The 20,968-nt window shown below is 45.0% G+C and overlaps 1 protein-coding gene across 1 annotated transcript; it reads left to right on the plus strand.

Annotated features, from left to right (window-relative positions):
• The first annotated feature begins 3,544 nt into the window (after positions 1 to 3,544).
• Positions 3,545 to 20,254, plus strand: LOC141212742 (uncharacterized). The gene is made up of 9 exons (XM_073665051.1): positions 3,545 to 3,632; positions 13,297 to 13,393; positions 13,489 to 13,559; positions 14,169 to 14,318; positions 14,448 to 14,549; positions 14,633 to 14,756; positions 14,840 to 14,937; positions 15,134 to 15,224; positions 17,600 to 20,254. Exons 4-9 carry the CDS (start codon positions 14,241 to 14,243, stop codon positions 18,592 to 18,594), a joined length of 1,488 nt encoding a protein of 495 aa, XP_073521152.1. The 5' UTR covers positions 3,545 to 3,632; positions 13,297 to 13,393; positions 13,489 to 13,559; positions 14,169 to 14,240; the 3' UTR covers positions 18,595 to 20,254.
• Positions 20,255 to 20,968: the final 714 nt, after the last annotated feature.

The raw sequence follows: 20,968 nt of genomic DNA on the forward strand, positions 1-20,968 counted from the left end.
CACCGCGTACACACGCGGCTCCGCTCCGTACACCTCGTACACACACGGATCCGCTCCGCACACACACGGCTCCGCTCCGTACACCTCATACACACGCGGCTCCGCTCCGTACACCTCGCACCCGCGTGGCTCCGCTCCGTACACACGCGGCTCTGCTCCGTACGCCTCTTACGCACGCGGCTCCGCTCCGTACACCTCGTACACGCGCAGCTCCGCTCCGTACACCTCGTACACGCGCGGCTCCGCTCCGTACACACGGCTCCGCTCCTTACGCCTCGTACACACGCGGCTCTGCTCCGTACTCCTCGTACACACGCGGCTCCGCTCCGTACACTTCGCACACACGCGGCTCCGCTCCGTACGCCTCGTACACGCGCGGCTCCGCTCCGTACGCCTCGTACACGTGCGGCTCCGCTCCGTACGCCTCGTACACGCGCGGCTCCGCTCCGTACGCCTCGTACACGCGCTGCTCCGCTCCGTACGCCTCGTACACGCACGGCTCTGCTCCGTACACCTCGTACACACGCGGCTCCGCTCCGTACACCTCATACACACGCGGCTCCGCTCCGTACACCTCGCACCCGCGTGGCTCCGCTCCGTACACACGCCGCTCTGCTCCGTACGCCTCTTACGCACGCGGCTCTGCTCCGTACACCTCGTACACACGCGGCTCTGCTCCGTACACCTCGTACACACGCGGCTCTGCTCCGTACACCTCGTACACACGCGGCTCTGCTCCGTACACCTCGTACACACGCGGCTCCGCTCCGTACACCTCGTACACACGCGGCTCCGCTCCGTACACCTCGTACACACGCGGCTCCGCTCCGTACACCTCGTACACACACGGCTCCGCTCCGTACACACACGGCTCCGATCCGTACACCTCATACACACGCGGCTCCGCTCCGTACACCTCGCACCCGCGTGGCTCCGCTCCGTACACACGCGGCTCTGCTCCGTACGCCTCTTACGCACGCGGCTCCGCTCCGTACACCTCGTACACACGCGGCTCTGCTCCGTACACCTCGTACACACGCGGCTCTGCTCCGTACACCTCGTACACAAGCGGCTCCGCTCCGTACGCCTCGTACGCACGCGGCTCCGCTCCGTACGCCTCGTACGCACGCGGCTCCGCTCCGTACGCCTCGTACGCACGCGGCTCCGCTCCGTACGCCTCGTACGCACGCGGCTCCGCTCCGTACGCCTCGTACGCACGCGGCTCCGCTCCGTACGCCTCGTACGCACGCGGCTCCGCTCCGTACGCCTCGTACGCACGCGGCTCCGCTCCGTACGCCTCGTACGCACGCGGCTCCGCTCCGTACACCTCGTACGCATGCGGCTCCGCTCCGTACACTTCGTACACACGCGGCTCCGCTCCGTACGCCTCGTACACACGCGGCTCCGCTCCGTACGCCTCGTACACACGCGGCTCCGCTCCGTACGCCTCGTACACACGCGGCTCCGCTCCGTACGCCTCGTACACACGCGGCTCCGCTCCGTACGCCTCGTACACACGCGGCTCCGCTCCGTACGCCTCGTACACACGCGGCTCCGCTCCGTACGCCTCGTACACACGCGGCTCCGCTCCGTACGCCTCGCACACACGCGGCTCCGCTCAGTACGCCTCGCACACACGCGGCTCCGCTCAGTACGCCTCGTACACACGCGGCTCCGCTCCGTACGCCTCGTACGCACGCGGCTCCGCTCCGTACGCCTCGTACGCACGCGGCTCCGCTCCGTACGCCTCGTACGCACGTGGCTCCGCTCCATACACCTCTTACGCACGCGGCTCCGCTCCGTACACCTCGTACACACGCGGCTCCGCTCCGTAGACCTCGTACACACGCGGCTCCGCTCCGTACGCCTCGTACACACGCGGCTCCGCTCCGTACGCCTCGTACACACGCGGCTCCGCTCCGTACGCCTCGTACACACGGGGCTCCGCTCCGTACGCCTCGTACACACGCGGCTCCGCTCCGTACGCCTCGTACACACGCGGCTCCGCTCCGTACGCCTCGTACACACGCGGCTCTGCTCCGTACACCTCGTACACACGCGGCTCTGCCGCTCAGTACGCCTCGTACACACGCGGCTCTGCTCCGTACACCTCGTACACACGCGGCTCTGCTCCGTACACCTCGTACACACGCGGCTCTGCTCCGTACACCTCGTACACACGCGGCTCTGCTCCGTACACCTCGTACACACGCGGCTCCGCTCCGTACACCTCGTACACACGCGGCTCCGCTCCGTACACCTCGTACACACGCGGCTCCGCTCCGTACACCTCGTACACACGCGGCTCCGCTCCGTACACCTCGTACACACGCGACTCCGCTCCGTACACCTCGTACACACGCGGCTCTGCTCCGTACACCTCGTACACACGCGGCTCCGCTCCGTACACCTCGTACACACGCGGCTCCGCTCCGTACACCTCGTACACACACGGCTCCGCTCCGTACACACACGGCTCCGATCCGTACACCTCATACACACGCGGCTCCGCTCCGTACACCTCGCACCCGCGTGGCTCCGCTCCGTACACACGCGGCTCTGCTCCGTACGCCTCTTATGCACGCGGCTCCGCTCCGTACACCTCGTACACACGCGGCTCTGCTCCGTACACCTCGTACACACGCGGCTCCGCTCCGTACGCCTCGTACACACGCGGCTCCGCTCCGTACGCCTCGTACACACGCGGCTCCGCTCCGTACGCCTCGTACACACGCGGCTCCGCTCCGTACGCCTCGTACACATGCGGCCTTGCTCCGTACGCCTCGTACACACGCGGCCTTGCTCCGTACGCCTCGTACACACGCGGCTCCGCTCCGTACGCCTCGTACACACGCGGCTCCGCTCCGTACGCCTCGTACACACGCCGCTCCGCTCCGTACACCTCGTACACACGCGGCTCCGCTCCGTACACCTCGTACACACGCGGCTCCGCTCCGTACACCTCGTACACGCGCGGCTCTGCTCCGTACACCTCGTACACGCGCGGCTCTGCTCCGTACACCTCGTACACACGCGGCTCCGCTCCATACACCTCGTACACGCGTGGCTCCGCTCCGTACACCTCGTACACGCGTGGCTCCGCTCCGTACACCTCGTACACGCGTGGCTCCGCTCCGTACACCTCGTACACGCGCGGCTCTGCTCCGTACACCTCGTACACACGCGGCTCCGCTCCGTACACCTCGTACACACGCGGCTCTGCTCCGTACACCTCGTACACACGCGGCTCTGCTCCGTACACCTCGTACACACGCGGCTCCGCTCCGTACACCTCGTACACGCGCGGCTCTGCTCCGTACACCTCGTACACACGCGGCTCCGCTCCGTACACCTCGTACACGCGCGGCTCTGCTCCGTACACCTCGTACACACGCGGCTCTGCTCCGTACACCTCGTACACACGCGGCTCTGCTACATCCACACTGTAAACCCCTCCTGACCCCACACATAAACTTCAGCTCATCCAGCACCATGACAACCAGCACAGCAGAGTCCTGCATCCACTGAGGCCCCTGATCATGTGACCCCTGACTCCTCCCCTCCTGTGACCTCATCACAGCTCCTGTGCGCACAGAGCAGCCATATATGTGGTGGCGGCTCTGCAGGTGGAGGTATGTGGAGACCCCATTACTGGGCGCAGGGGGCATTAACCCCTTCAGCATGGAGACTCTTTTGGGGTCTTGTGTTGCCCCTTTATAAGAATCATAAGGTTTTTGTTCTGTTTCCTGTAATAGATACATACGACCCAACTATGGAGACAGGAAGGAGGGAAACGTATTGTTCTCATAGTACAGGACCCCTTTACTGGCCCCACAGTGTAATGCCCCCATTATGCCCCTTATGCAAGATGTATGATGCCCCCACACAGTGTGATGCCCCCACACAGTGTAATGCCCCCATTATGCCCCTTATGCAGGATGTATGATGCCCCCACACAGTATAATGCCCCCATTATTCCCCTTATGCAGGATGTATGATGCCCCCACACAGTGTAATGCCCCTTATGCAGTATGTATGATGCCCCCACACAGTGTAATGCCCCCATTATGCCCCTTATGCAGGATGTATGATGCCCCCACACAGTGTAATGCCCCCATTATGCCCCTTATGCAGGATGTATGATGCCCCACACAGTGTAATGCCCCCCATTATGCCCCTTATGCAGGATGTATGATGCCCCCACACAGTGTAATGCCCCCATTATGCCCCTTATGCAGGATGTATGATGCCCCACACAGTGTAATGCCCCCATTATGCTCTTATGTAGGATGTATGATGCCCCCACACAGTGTAATGCCCCTTATGTGGGATGTATGATGCCCCCACACAGTGTAATGCCCCTATTATCCCCCTTATGCAGGATGTATGATGCCCCCATTATGCCCCTTATGCAGGATGTATGATGCCCCACACAGTGTAATGCCCCCATTATGCACCTTATGCAGCATGTATGATGCCCCCCCTCAGTGTAATGCCCACATTATGCCCTTTATGCAGGATGTATGATGACCCCCACAATATAATGTTCCCCCAGTACCACCTGAGGTCCTGCAGTTGGAATAATTCCTCTGGAGTTGGTTTTCCCTTTGGCTGCTCCCCTCCATGTAGACCCTCGAGCATGTATACATGCATGTAGGGGAGCAGGCCTTACTAGATATCGAGGCTTTGTACAGTAATATACCGCATGATGATGGTATCAGAGGAGTAAGACATTTTTTGAAATTGAGGCCAATAGAGTGTAGCCGACATAATGACTTCATGGAGGATCTTCTAAAATTCACTCTTGTCTTTTTCATAACTTCTTTCTTTTTGACAGGAAGTACTTCCACCAGCTCAGGGGTACTACGATGGGGAGCCCCTGGGCTCTCTCGTATGCTAACCTATTCCTGGGCTGGTGGGAGGAAACCACAATATTCAGGGATGATCATAAGTGGTGGCATCCATTTATTGGGGTGTGGTATAGATATATTGACTACATTTTAATCATCTGGTCAGGAACGAATGAACAATCTTTTGAATGTGTCAGGGAACTCAACATCAATAGAGTGGGCCTGAGATTTACATCTGAGTTTAATTATCACCAGTTGCCTTTCCTGGATGTACTAATCAAGAAAGATCAGGCTGGGATCCTAGGGACACTCATCTACCATAAACCTTCAAGCACTAATAAACTATTGAAGTGGGATAGCCACCACCTCATCCCCATAAAAAGAGGAATACCCAAGAGCTAATTTTTATGGTTGAAAAGGTACTGCCATAATGTCACAGATTTTAATATACAGGCAATAGACCTGAACACCAGATTCAGGCAAAAAGGGTACTCCTGGCACATTTTGGATTCCGCATCATTGTTTGCAGAAAAATGGGAGAGACAGACACTCCTCCATACCTAACCAAGAGACCAAGAAAAAGATGGGATAACACAAGTAAGAAAAACTTACGACAATCAGAGTGACCGTATCTTTAACACTAGGACTACTGGACTCGTGACCCCGCCTAGAACTACTGAAAGGAGTCATTTTGACTCCTTGCTTGTTTTCGTTTATTTTTAGAGTTTCATTTGTGGTTATTTATTAATAATTATATTTTTTGTAATGTATTATTATTGTGAGATCCAACAGTAATGCTTTTGATTGTTTTTTTTCTGCTTTTCTTATTTTTCTACAGAAAATAACAATAATTATAATAGACGTTTTTCAAACATTTTTTTTTATTCAAGTGCACACATATAAACAACAACTGAAGAACAAAAAGCAGAGAAAATGTAGGTGGAGGAGCATAAAAATGAAAATATGGCGCAGAATTCACCTTCTAAACATTTGGTGTTTCGCATTTTAGGCATTGCCTTTGATTTATGGCAGTACATTACCCACACAAAGACTTACCACAAGTCTTACAATTGCCGACAGATCTATTTTTCTTGCACTTTTCTTTGATCTGGCAAAATTTTGTTTGAACCATCACTTCTGAGCATGTAGAAACTTGGGACGTGGAACCCTTTTCCCTATCTGTGACATAAGGACCACTCAACTCTCTCACAAGCGTTTGCAAAAATGCCTTGCGTGACATTTTTTGGTGGGTAATCTCCTTGAATATTATCCATGCATTTATACCCGCAAAGTCTAAGGCATTTTCAAATGCATGAACAGGCCATCTCCTTGTGCATGTTCGTGTGGTATATTTTCGTGCCATCTGATCCACTACATCTACTCCATATTTTGTTTCATTGTAAAACTTTACCGTTTCTGGAGTTTTTTTAGCGGAATCAGACGCAACAACAACATCTGGATGGACGGAACTCAAAATGACAACATTTTTGTTGGGCTTTCCTTGATATACTGTAAGTGTAAAATTGTCTTCATTTCTAAACACTTTAGTGTTGTACAATTCCTCTTTCATGGATTTTATTTCTTTAGGCACTTCTCGCCTTATCTTGTTCAGTGTTCCCACGATGGTTGTTCCTTTGCTTTTTAGCTGTTTAGCTAATTTTACTGAAGTAAAATAATTATCGGTTGTAACATTGCGACCTTTTTTCAAAAACGGGTCCAATAACTTCATTACCACATGGTCAGCTAAACGGTCCTCAGCACGGCGTGTGTCATCTTTGCCTAGATAAGGGAAGCCATTTGCCAGATATTTGCTCTCCTTATCAACAGCTAGCCAATATTTGTGGCCATATTTATCTGGTTTGGAAGGCATGTACTGCGTGAATGGACACCTAGTTTTGCTTGGGAAAAGTTGCTCATCCACCGTTATGTATGGGCCAGGTTTGTAACACGCAATACAATTTTCAATAAACCTGTCCCACACAGTAGAAAATAGAGCAAACTTGTCCGTTTGCAGTCTCTCCGATCGAGTAGATTTCTCATCAAATCTGAGAAACCTCATAATTTCAACAAAGCGGTCCCTAGACATTGTCGCTTTGCAAAACGGTATTCCCCAGTCATTACACCAAATACTGCTAATCGAGTGACGGTTCGTGCCAGATATTCCACGAGCATAGAATATCGCAATGAATGCATCTAGCTCCTCATCAGATAGAGTAAACTGTAAATTATTGTTCCTGCATGCAGAATTCTGCAAGCGTACAGTTCTTTATATGTGTCAATATATATGAATCAAAAAATAAACGCCATGCGCTCAAAGGACTATCGATAATGATATTTCTTCTGGCGTATCCTGTAGGGCCAGGTGCTTCTCGAAGAATATTTTGGCTGTCACGCCTACCAGGCAAGTGTTCTCCAATTTCAACAGGTTTCCATTGAATACCATCCGCTGAAACTAGTATTCCTTCAGATTCGCCTTCTCTGGTGTTTGTTGTTGCATTACCTTCGCCGCCATCGTTATCTGTTGTTCTTTCATTTCTGGGACGTTTTGCTGATTTTTTCTGTCCACGACCAGGAGGATGGTCACGAGGCAACATAACTGGATGAGCCCGATCCCCAGTTGATGTGCTTGGAATATCTGGAAAAAAGTTGATGAATATTTAGAATTTTTGTTTTGTAAGGGTCCGTGCACACTGGCTGGATTAGCGGCGGAATATCCGACCGGATATTCTCACCACAATCCGGCCCGTACCTGCCCGCTCAGGTACAGAGCGGAGTTTCATACCTGAAGCTCCGCTCCGAACCCCGGGCTGGAGCCGCTGTCTGGGACGGAGCTGTGCTCGCGCGTAAGCAAGCGCTGCTCTGTCCCTGACAGCGGCTCCAGCCCGGGGTTCGGAGCGGAGCTTCAGGCATGAGCGGGCAGGTACAGCCTGTATTGCGGCAAGAATATCCAGATGGCTATTCAGCCAGAATTCTGCTAGTGTGCACAGGCCCTAACTCAGTGTGTGGAAGAACCAATAAATACACATAACTACTTACCTTCTGGATTTGTTCCTTCTGAGTCTTCAGATTCACTTGATATGTTCTGAGGAATGAAATCTTCATCACTGTCAGAATCAAATACATGTTCCTGCAATTCGGATTCCGATTCATCCTCCGGTATGGATTGCAAAGTAGCCAGCATATCCTGAGGCTTTATCAAACGTCTTCTCTCCATATTCCTCACAAATTCCATAATTCTATATAGTTCCCTGCTGAAACATAGAAATGAAATGAAAACTAAAAGAAATAATAACTGTTCTGCCACCTTCAAAAGTAGGTGGGCTGAATCAGTTGACAGACAGCTAAACTATTTCATAACAATTCATACCTGTATGAGACTTCAGAGCTCGTATGTCTGCTTCTGTTCTCTTTGTCTCTTCAGCTGAACTGAAAGTAAAGTTACTATCCAGAACACTGTCTCCTGCTAGGACCTTAGAAAAACACCACCCTTCATTAGCATAAGATAAGAGCCTAGAGTAAACAAGCTATTTTGTTCAGCATTACACAGTAATACAAGCAGGTAAAACACAAGGAAAATGTGAAAAGTTGACATGTAAATTGAACTACATCTATATGAACATCAGGGTAAATAAGACAGAGTGAAAAAATTATGCACAAAACTTTATAGCAACATTTAGTGACAAAAGGACCTCAAAATATAGTAGGGAGTCAAAATGACTCCCTTCAGTAGTTCTTGGTAAATTTTGAAAAAAACGCGCAAATTTTTCACCAAAATTATTTATTCTCACAAAATCTTTTTTCACATCATATTTGAGGAAAAGTCACCGAGTTTCAAGCCGGAATTCTGAAAAATGTAGTCACAGAAGAGAAATAAAAAACGAAAGGAGTCAAAATGACTCCATCAGTAGTTCTAGTGTTAATATCCTCAGAAAACACTGGGATATACTTGTGGCTGACACGGACCTGAGGGTTCTGTGTGATCTACTCCCACAATAACTTTCAGAAAGGTTCGGTCAATTAGGGACCATTTAGTGCATAGTTTCTACAAAAAACCTGCACCCAAGGGGACTTGGCTGGATAGAAGAGTCTGTGGTTTCTTTAGATCTGGAGAAAGTTGTACATGTAATTGGATGAGACCATGTAAATCTTTCTCAAGTTCCTCCACGAGTAAAAACTTTTTTCCGAGGGATTATTCCAACTGTAAAACCTCAGAACTTGTATATATGGCCACATGCATCTGCCCCCTAGTTTTTGTAGGCAAGACCAAGAGGGAGTTTGTGAGGAGGGAGGGGGAGCATTTGGGTGATATATGTCATGGTCGGGACACCCCATTAGTGAGACACATGAACACTCGTACATCGAGGTGAAACCAGAGACATCTTTTGTATCATTGAGGTGGTTAAACCCAATGTGAGAGGAGGTGATCGCAAAAGATGTTTCCTCAAAAAGGAGAGTGAGTGGATTTCCAGATTGGATCCACAAGCCCCTAAGGGACTGAATGAGCAAATTTCCTACGCCTGTTTTGTATGAATACAGCCCCATTCTGGATTACATTTTTGGATTTTATACTCTACCCATTGCTACTCAGTTCCCTGTGAATGAGGTTCACATATTGTTGTACTTCATCAAGAGATCTGAGCTTCTATATCAGAATTATTTCTTATCAGTTATATCCCACATCTACTATTTAGTAACTAACAAGTGTGGTGATCCTTGTGTATCTCTATGCAATAAGGGTCAAATTTGACCATTTAGGAGTATACTGTGGGCCATCATCCCATATTTTATGTAGTGATAAAGTAGATCTACACGCCTATTGTATGATGGGAGGATGTGCAATACTTGTTTTTAGTCTCTCATGACGCTGATCTCAGAGATAGGATTTTTCTATGTTGGTGGTATGCAATCCAATATCATATGCGTGGAACGCATGCTTCCGGACATGCGCATTCACAGATAGGAGACCGTGATGCACTCCGGCATGGAACGCACATGTCCGGGCACGTTTGAGCTTTCTGCCCGCCCGTTGTTTTGTGCTGAATTGTGGGGAATACTTGAGAATTTATTTTTGTTCCATCTGTCTTTAGTTGATCCCACTGATGCATCAGATAAGTCCTCGGAGAATTATAATTAGAGGAACCCATGGACACATTGGGATTTGTGAAGCTGACCTCCGCTCTCCGCTATTTCCTTTGAATTTATTGTGTGACCTGTATTTCTGAACAGTAGGTCTTGGTTTGTTTCATTTCCATGTGTAAATTGAATTTGACTCGTTGTCTTTGATATCTCTTTCAAACTTAGTTTTTTGATGTCTGAGATCCATCCTCCAGACTTTGTAAATTCGTTTGCATATTTTGTTTGAGTTTTGTATCCAAAAAGACTTCTACACTTGGCGGAAAACTTTCACCTAGTTTTTTTTCAATAAAAAAATATCAAACGCAATGTGACTTGATTATCCTTTTACAAATTTATCTTTATTAAGTTTTGAAAAGGAAATACAAATGCAAACACCGGGTACTAGTTGTGCAACAAGTAGTAGGTCAAACATGACCACATAACCATAACAATAACCAGTATTTCCAAAACATTTGAAAATGAAAGAAGTTAACACAATCCAAAGTAAAGTCCCTGGTAGAACATTGGTTCAATGTGTTTTAGGATATACCAGCGTGGTGACTCAGACTTAAACATTAAGTCATTACATATTTATGTGGATTAACAAATAAGGGTTCTAAAAGAAAGAAAGAGTAGTTAAAACTAAAAACACAAATACACACAAAGACAAAGGGAAGTGGGGGAATGGATGTATGGGTAAGAGGGTTAGGGTAACGTCAAATAGGCTCCTGAAGTATAGACTTAGCTTTCCCCTATTAGGTCAAGGTAATCAGCGGAAGATTTAAACTCTAGTAGAACCATGTTTTATAAAATTTATTATGGGAGTTATTGATCATGGAGGGGAGTTCGTCCGTTAGCATAATCTCATTTATTTTGGAGAACCATAGTGTTACTTTTCCATAGCAAGGGAATACATGCTCTAGCAGACGTGATCAAGTGTCTCAGTATCGAGTTTTTATATGTTTTTAAAGGGATGTTGCTGTGATGGAGAAGGACGAAAGCTGGGTCAAGGTCTGAAATAAGATCAGTGAATTTACTAATCACTAGTAGAACTTTTCCCCAGAAAGGAGAAAGGTGTTATGATTTGCTACAAGCACTAAGGAAAGACAGGAGATCTGTCCCTACAATAGAACTAAGCTAGATCCCTACGATGTAACGGGGAACCTGATCCTGCGATCAGACCCGCTAAAGTCCTCAGCTAGTCTGAACGAAGACCTATAGATGTGAGGGAGGGATCCCTACAAGAACTAGGGACTGGGAGAAAGATGGACACCTCCTAGCAGTAATTGTAGCAGTAAAAAGACAAACAAACAACATAGAACATAGAGGTCAAAAGACCTAGCTAAACTGACTGAGAAAGGTAACAAAGCACCTGGCTAGCTTAAGAGTAGAAATTACAATGAAGTCCAGCAAGGCCAGAAGGGCGGAGCAGGATTAAATAGGCAAAAACGGTCATGTGACCAGCATAATAGAAAAAACCTAACAGGAGAGTTCTAACAAAAGGAGTTTACAGGTCCAGAAAATATGTAGCAGGTCACCCTCCTCCTCCCCACATCTCCAACACATGGGACTAGCATCTGGGAATATAGAGTGTAGGCGAGTTGGGACCCTATACCACCGAGAAAGCAGTTTATAGCTGGCCTCCTGAAATCGCGAGCTGATTGATGTGTGTCAAGGTGAAGATTCACTTCCACTGATCTCTCATTAAGGTGCAACTCAGATCTCTCTCCCATTGAGATTGGAAGTGTGTTTTAGGCTAGTCCAGGGATTCAATCAGTAGGGAATACAAGAGTGACAAAGTATGTCTTAATGGGCTGGTATTTGGTGACTTGGTTATCCTATAAGGGCTTTTTTTTTACATGTGGACATACACCCTGTAAAGCATGCAACTATGTTAATAAAACCGACACATTTGAAGAAAACCTAACAGGACAACAATTTGCAATACACAATTTCATCAGTTGTAACACTATAGGGGTCATCTATTTAATAGAGTGTATAGAGAGTAAACTACAATACGCGGGATGGATGTCAGGTCCACTAAAAACATGTATTAGAAGACATTTATCTGACGCAATCAATCCCACAGCATTAAACCTGTCTGTGGTTTCAAGACGCTTTTCACAAAAACATAAAGGGGATATTAGATCCTTCAGATATTAGGAATAGAAAAGGCTTATAAACCATTAAGAGGTGGAGATATGAAAAGAAAAATCTTAAATAGAAAGTCATATTGGATATTAAAATTACACACTAGAGCCCCACAGGGAATGAACATCAGACAGGATTAATATTACGGTACAATTAATTGTATTTGTTTTTGATTTCCAGTGATTTTATTGAATGTCTCATGCATGAGTTGTATTTGTGTATTATCTTTTACTTCCATACAATACAGGGTTAAATTGTCTGAGAAGTGCTCAGTAATCGGACACCCAGGAAAGTGAATGATATAAAAGTATCACAGAGACTCACATGTTACAAATCAGGAATAAGCATTGGTTTGGTGTGTGGGCACTTGGTGGTATGCCATCACAACAGGTTTTATGAACTCACAATAAATGTGAGGTTTTAACAATCTAGACAATGCTGGAGAATCCATCTCTCCTCCTTTCTCTACTTGAACCTTGAAATGTCCCTGATCAGGGCGGCTCCATGCGGTGATCTACAGACAAGGTACATTGAATAAACAGTGAGCTGACCTCCCTCTCCATTTTCCCATTATATCCATGTTTTCCCTATAGTGATGGATATTTATTTTTGCTAAAACTGTGATATTTTCACTTTAAAACTTTTTTAAACCTTTTTTTTTATAAACTTTTTTAAACCACTCTCATTAGTGCCATCATACAACATACAAGCCTCTGATCGCTCCGGTGATGCACTGTACTACTGTAGTGCCGTGTATTATCACTACCTGTGCAATAGTAACGTCCCCATACACATGAGATAAGTGTTGACTGATCGGTCATTTGACAGACGGCTATCTCTCCAGACTCCTCCATACGCACAAATATTCCAGCTTTCCTGTGGTTTGTATGACTGACTGTCGGGAGGCCCCCAAATACATTATATAGTCAACCAAAACCCCCAAAATCAGTGCTTCCATGCAACTTTAGTCTAATGTTTATGGGGCGTTAAAAGGTAACTTATGGAACGCTGCCTCTGGCCCGGCCTAATAGACTTTCGTACATTGCAGGCCCAGACACCATTATTAGGCATTTCAGTATTGTAGGAACTAGGCAGCCCCATACTATCGAGTACTTGGGGAGGAAGGGCATTCACCCGAACTCTGTCACGCCTTCTTGGATGCCATGTTTGCTTTTTGCAGGACAACGCGCACAGCACCAGGAACTAGCGGTGGACACCGCGTTCCTCTATGCCACTACGTGCAGCACCACCTTATAACCAGGAACTAGGGGTCACAGGTATGCTACGTCCAGCTCTATTCGGTCTATCTCTGCCTCCACAGTCCCTCTCAGCGGTTAACTCTGAGTCTGCCACTCTCTGCTCTTTTCTGCAGACCCAAGTAACCAGTGTCACCATATCTCCACACTTTTGAATTCCTACCTTTGAATACCATCCAGCAGTCTAGTAGGTGTCACCTCTCTTCAATTTGTATATATACTTGCTCTATACTATGATGTTGTATCTGCATTAATGGGGTTTGATGAAATATTATGCACTGTTTGACAGCATGTCTATTGTTCAGGTTAAACAAGAGATATTATCATGTTATTGCGCTATGATCCATTTGTATATGCTTTTTTATTTTATTATTTATTATTATTCTTTTATTTATTGTTTTGTTCTTTGTGCAATTTCCAATAGTTCTTGATTAAGGTCAGATCGACCGAAACGTTTACTTTTGTTTTTGGACTGCATTAAAAAAAAAAAATTTCTGTAAGATCCATTGAGTGCCGAGGTTATTCTCAATGTCAATTCCAGTGTCAGAAAATTAGATGAGAATTAGCTTTATGGAAGATGAGTCTATGAGAAACGTATTCAGCTGCAGACTCCGAGGAAGAAACTGCTTGTTGTCTGTGGCCTAAAATATAAAGGTTTTATTACTAGATGTAAAGAAAAAACTAAATACTGTGAAATAATAAATCTCCTTATATGTTTCCCCTCATTATCTCCAATAGATGTATTATTACACAGGATTTTTATGATGTTCCATCAACTTATCTTCTCCTCATTCAGGTCTCTACAATATCGGATCCTCTCAGTGAAGATCTTCTATAGAAGAAAATTTTCCTGATTTATCCATCAAAGATGGATACGGACAGAGACAAGATGGCGGAGAGGATATTACACCTCACCCTAGAGATCCTCTTCCGGCTTACTGGAGAGGTGAGAGATTCTGATGACGTCACATTACATCATTCTTATCTATGGGAATAACAGATGGACAGAACTGGAGAGGTGAGGACTCTGGAAATGTCTGGAGGGAGATTTATTAATATGTCTCTCCATAACCAGAGATTAATCACGGGGCCTCCACCTCACCCCCTGATACATGAGGACATCAATGACCAGATCCTAGAACTCACCTACAAGATGATTGAGCTGCTGACTGGAGAGGTGACACTGCTGGGAATGCTGGGACATTATACAGTAATGCTATGAAGTGATTGGGGAGATGACCTTATCATTGTATGTGTCAGGTTCCTATAAGGTGTCAGGATGTCGCTGTCTATTTCTCCATGGAGGAGTGGGAATATTTAGAAGGACACAAAGATCTGTACAGGGACGTCATGATGGAGGTTCCCCAGTCCCTCACATCACCAGGTAATAGACAGGCCTAAATACACACGGCCTATAATTATCTGTATGTAAAGAATGAATTCAGTCCCTGTATGTGTTTCCTCCAGATCTATCCAGTAAGAGGACAACACCAGAGAGATGTCCCCATCCTCTTCTTCCACAGGACTGTAAACAAGAAGATTCCAATGTTCCTCAGGATCATCAGGTAGATGGAGAGAAGGTGTCATGAGATCTCCCCTATGATGTGTAGACGGCTGTAAAGATTTTGTATTCAGTCTTGTTTTATCCACCATTATTATGTTTTATACTAGTGTAATGAGAGCGGTGGAGATGGCAGGATTAGAGCTGATCATAGATGGGACTTCTCCATCTGTCTGTGACTTTTACAATATTTGTTTCAGGGTGAAGATCTGACCAATATTAATCCTACAAAGACATATGTGAGGGGTGATGAGCGGTGTAAAGAGGAGATTCCTACATATGACTACCCAGGTGAGTAGTAACCACTAAATACAGAGAAGTCACAGATTCTTCTCAGTCACCAGCTGTGGCTGCTTTATCGGTGGTGTAGTCCGGCAATATCACAATCGTGTGATCACCATTTTGCCACTAGACCACAACATTCTCCTCCGTCCGAAAATGTTCAAATTACTTTGGGAAATTATGAAAGCCCTTTTCTATAGAACTTACAACCTGGAGGATCCACCTACCCCCTGGGATTAGGAGACATTACCTGCCAAGATCTGTAAACTATAAAGCCTAATGACAGCGTACGCAGAATGTGCTGACAAGTTAGAAAATCACTTGAAGAAAAATATAATGATGGGTCTGTAAGAGAAAGCGGAGGGTAATGATGCTGTTGGCTTCCTAGATCCCTGATATCTTATTGGATGAATCTACCTTCTCTCCCTTCTGTGCTGCTGAATGTGCTCATATGGTCCCTACAAGACCAGGTCCAGTCTTTCTGACCAAACTTCACTTTTATGATCAACAGCATTAAATGTGCAGTGAGGGCCAAGTGTGAATTTCTGTACAATAACAACAGAGTTTCCCTTTATCCTGACTTTTCAATTTCTTTTAAAACCAACTAACTTCAAATAGGATTGCGATAACGTACATAAAAACATTACACCTGTGCCATGATATATCTCTAAGCTGAGCGTGGCTGATGGCTGTAATATACATTTATTCATCTGCAGGAGATGTGTTGGCTCCAGCCCTGGTTTCATGGATTCACTCCACGTCATAAATTCCATTATGTTTTCAATCCTAAGGAATTCAGATTACTGCACAATCTCTCCTGAAATGGGGGCACTAATACTTTCTCTACTCTTCTGGTCAGGAGTCATAGTTGCTCCAATGGTCCACCATAAATGAGCGTGACTCCGGTTTAGTGTTGGATTTCTCCCCTCATACATACGTTGTTGTTGGGGATGTTACATGTTTATATATTCTTTCTTTTTTTTACAAATTCCCTCTCTATGACAGGTTTCATTGTGGTGGGATCGGCCGGCCTCACTTATGTGACTCTGTAACTCCCTGGTAGTCTTTCAAAAAGATCTCCATTACCTCTTCCAAATGCCCGAGGTCTAAATTTAAGATACCTCAGCTCTGCAGTATTATAAAAAGGTTCACTTTAAATGTCTAATATTTCTTCTTGACACTCATCTGACAGAAAATATTGGTTCTTATCATAGTTTAGGTTCCCAAGAGCCACCGAGCCCCATACTCCCATTACCCCCGAGAGGTTTACCACTACTTACTCACTGCTTACTGATGGAGACTGTTGAGTTTGATCATTTCAGTAGATGTGTTATTGTCTATACTCAGTTTTTGACTACAGTAGTTAGTGCCCAAAATACTCTGATTTAACCTCTTCCTGCTGCCAGTTTTCTGTTCCTAATCAGGGCCCATTTTTCAAATCTGCCGTGTGTCACTTTATGTGGTGATAACTTTGGAATTCTTCACAAAGGATAACAGGAAACAAATGGACCTTACAAATTATTTTCCAACTTCTAAGGCGGCTCCTGGTGACGGAAGCAGACGTCACACAAGTCGAAGCAGGAGGAGAAGTCCCAGAGGAGATGGAACCCACCTTTTGCAGAAGCCGTAATATAACAAAATGTCAGAATATTAGAGCAGTAGAAATCCCCATAAAGTGTCTCCATTTTGGAAATTATAACCCTCAGTGAATTAATCAATAGAAGACGTGACTATTTTGACTCCAGAGTCACTTTCCAGAAATTACCACGCAATGGACGTTGGAGAGTGAAAATTGCAAATGGGCTAGTTTATTACCCAACACATAGTGCCCAGATTGTGCTCCAGGAGACACACACCGTAAATTAAGTGGGTTCTTCTCACTATAGTAATGTCAAATACATGGATGCTAAATGTGATTTAGGCACATCAACTACTGCAAAGCTCAGAAGTGAGGGGGAGATCTGACTTTGGGAGAGCGGATATTGCTGGATTGGTTTATGGAAGCCATGTTGCTTTTCAAGAGCCTTTAAGCCACTAATAATGTGGAAACCTCTGTTTTTCCATTGACAGATGAGGGATCTGTGTGGGGACTTGTTTTTTGTGGGATGAGTAGAAGTTTTTATTGGTATTATTTTCGCCTACATAACATCATTTGGTGGCTTCTTATTCCATATTTGGGAGGCAGAATGAAAAAACAGTTGAACACCACGCTCTACTGGTCCATCCTGTGAGGTTTTCTATAAGACAGTCATTGTCCTGGTGAATAAGTGAATTTTTTTTTATATAACTTACCTTTTTTACGGACCGTTTAAGTAGAAATGTTCAAAAATATAAAATTCAAGGATTTTTTATTAAAAAATAATAATTGGTTTTCTTCTTGGCAGATGACTGTACCAGGAGATCAGAGGGACAGCTGACATCTTCAATTTTCAAATCAGATAATTTTCAGATCCTACAGGATACAATTGAAATGAATGTCATTACTCCAGATATACCATCATCCCTTCACAGCAAAGATCTGTCATCTGATCCTTTGAAATTGGTCCTGTTTTCTGATTCATTACTGACTACTAAGGAAAATCAAAGTCACAAAATAAGCATTAAAAAACAAACTGCTTCTAATGCAAAGAAGCCATTTTCACGTTCAGAATATAGAAATAGTTTTCCTCTCAAAAAGTCTTTTCTTAAACATCAAAAAATTCACACAGCAAAGAATAGATTTTCATGTTCCAAGTGTGGGAAATGTTTTAATCAGAAATCAGATCTTGTTAGGCACCAGAGAACTCACACAGGAGAGAAGCCATTTTCCTGTTCAGAATGTGGAAAATGTTTTACAGAGAAATCAAATCTTATCGCACATCAGAGAACTCACACAGGAGAGAAGCCATTTTCCTGTTCAGAATGTGGAAAATGTTTTAACCAGAAATCATATCTTAATATACATCAGAGAACTCACACAGGGGAGAAGCCTTTTCCATGTTCAGAATGTGGGAAATCTTTTACAAAGAAATCAACTCTTATCAACCATCAGAGAACTCACACAGGAGAAAAGCCATTTTCCTGTTCAGAATGTGAGAAATGTTTTACAGAGAAATCATCTCTTATCAAACATCACAAAACTCACACAGGGGAGAAGCATTTTTCATGTTCAGAATGTGGGAAATATTTTGCACAGAAATCAACTCTTATCAGACATCAGAGAACTCACACAGGGGAGAAGCTTTTTTCATGTTCAGAATGTGGGAAATATTTTACAGAGAAATCAACTCTTATCAGACATCAGCGAACTCACACAAGGAAGAAGCCTACTTCATGTTCAGAATGTGGGAAATGTTTTAACCAGAAATCGGATCTTGATAAGCACGAGACAAGTCACTAAGGGGAGAAGCCTTTTTCATGTTCAAAATGTGGGAAATGTTATAACCAGAAAGTGCATCTTGATAACCACCGCAGAATCCACACAGGGGAGAATGTGGCAACTACACCCAACTAGTCTCTGTACAGACTAGAACGGCCCTAGCTGCACAACTAAAAATGCCACCACACACCTAACTAACTAATAAGCCGTTGAGGAGTTTCTCATACCTCCTGAGGAACCAAAGGGGAGGCTGCAACACACTGCCAACAAGGGGAAAGGAAAGTATGAAGTAAAATATGAAAACCCTGAATGAGAAACAAAAACACATATAGGGCAAAGAAGGCAAGCTAAGGAGAACCAAAAATAAAAGGAACAAGTATAATCTCCCAGAAACCTAACATTGTTAGAATGAAAAGGTACTGGGAGGGAAAGCAAACTAACCGGGAGGATAGTTTCACCTTTGTGGTGAAACGTATAAAATTCATCCTCACCAACTGTATATGTAAAACCCGTCCATTTATAATGACCATGGACAAGATAAAGATTCCCAACTCACATCAGGACCACAAGATCCCAGGTACTTTTTGCTTTTTCACAATGAATTTAATTATATGTAACAAATGTCCAACTGGGGGTCTGTATGTAGGGGAGACAAGGCAAAAACTTAAAACAAGGATGAATTCTCATCGCCACACAATAAAAGAATAGATCTACTTGTGTCCACACATATTTACAGCCACAACTGCTTCTCCCTCTCCCATACTGATAGTTCTGCTTCACGTCACTTGTCTTATCTATTGCATTATTCCTGTGCCCTGTTGTGTATAAATATGTGACTCTTCAGATTTTGTGTTATACTATGTCTGATGAAGAGACCTGAGTAGTCTCGAAAGCTTACTGACTAATGGCTAACTGAAAACATGGTATCAACCACTAAGGACTCTCAAATTTTTATATTTTTCTCCAAACAGCAATTTTAAGATCTCTCCACAGGTGTTCAATGGAATTTAGATCCGGATTCATTGCTGGTCAGAACTCTCCAGCACTTTGTTTCCATCTATTTTCTGGGTCATTGTCATGCTGGAAGCCCCCCAGCTTTCTGACACTAGGCACAACATTATGCCCCAAAATCCTTTGCTAATCTTCAGATTTCATGATTCCTTGCACACAAAGTACCTGAACAGAGGCAGCAAAACAACCCCATAACCTCTTTGAAGCTCCACCATATTTGACTTGATATGTTATAAATTTATTGATTATGCTGCGCACCTTGGACAGAGGAACATCCGGATCTCTAAAGATGGACTTATAATCTTGAAATTATTGATATTCTTCAACAATTTTGGTTCTTGAGTCCTCAGACATTTCTCTTCTCCTTTTTCTGTTTTCTCCATTCTTAGTGTGCCACACATATGTACACAATGCAAAGATTGAATCCATTTCTCCCATTTTTATCTGGTTTTAGTTGTGATTTTCATATTGCCCACACCTGTTACTTGCCACAGTTGCGTTTGAACAAGCTTCACATGCTTGAAACAAAGTTGTTTACCCACAATTTTGGCAAGGTGTCAACAATTTTGTCCGACCTATTTTGTGTGAAATTATGTTCAATTTGCCTTTTTTTTCTCTGTATTTTGTGTTGTTCCAATACATGCCAAGGAAATAAATGTGTATAACAAAACATGTAATTGCAATAATTTTCTGGGAGCATTACTTCATTTTCTGGAACAATTCTAACAGTTTTGACCATGACTTGTTTTTGTTGCCTTTTTAATTTGTTGCAGCATATTATCCTCTTCATGTTCAGCTATATTAGGAGGCTTGTAGCAAAGTCCAATTAGCAGCTTTCCATTATTGCCATTTCCATGTACATTACCCAAACTGATTTTACATCAGGGATGTAAAGCTCAAAACATGCAGAGGGCCAAAATGAAAAATTGTCGTGTACCAACCAGTATACAGTATAATGGGCCCAACATAGTCCTCCATACAGAATAATGGGCCCCACATAGTCCTCCATACAGTATGATTAGCCCCACATAACTTTCCATACAGTACAATGAGCCCCACATAGCTTTCCATACCGTATAATGGGCCCCACAAAATCCTTCATGCAGAATAATGGCCCCACATAGGTGTAGTGGTTCTGGTGTCGTGGGTCAAATATAATCACCAAAAGTTGGACATGTGTGCTGTACATTGTTGAAGCTGCCCCCCATGTCATCATTGAGCTTGAGGTCTTAAATTGGTTTTAATGAAAATACCCACCCCTCTACCTATTTTTCTTTCCTATCCGTTTGAATGCAGTGTAACCCTCTATGTTTGTCACCCAGTCATGGCTTTCATCCAGCCAGGTTTCTGTAATGCCCACCACATCGTAATCTGTGGCTGACCT

Source organism: Phyllobates terribilis, unplaced genomic scaffold (genome assembly GCF_046119375.1).
Source record: "Phyllobates terribilis strain yellow unplaced genomic scaffold, ASM4611937v1 Scaffold_183__1_contigs__length_3771566, whole genome shotgun sequence".
NCBI lineage: Eukaryota > Metazoa > Chordata > Amphibia > Anura > Dendrobatidae > Phyllobates > Phyllobates terribilis.

What these genes read in the sequence shown, in the direction of transcription:
- LOC141212742 (XM_073665051.1), top strand. Translation starts at nt 14,241, where the DNA reads ATGGATACGGACAGAGACAAGATGGCGGAGAGGATATTACACCTCACC. An exon ending in TCTTCCGGCTTACTGGAGAG is followed by an intron (nt 14,319 to 14,447) that starts GTGAGAGATTCT and finishes CTCCATAACCAG; the next exon opens with AGATTAATCACGGGGCCTCC. An exon ending in TCCTACATATGACTACCCAG is followed by an intron (nt 15,225 to 17,599) that starts GTGAGTAGTAAC and finishes TCTTCTTGGCAG; the next exon opens with ATGACTGTACCAGGAGATCA.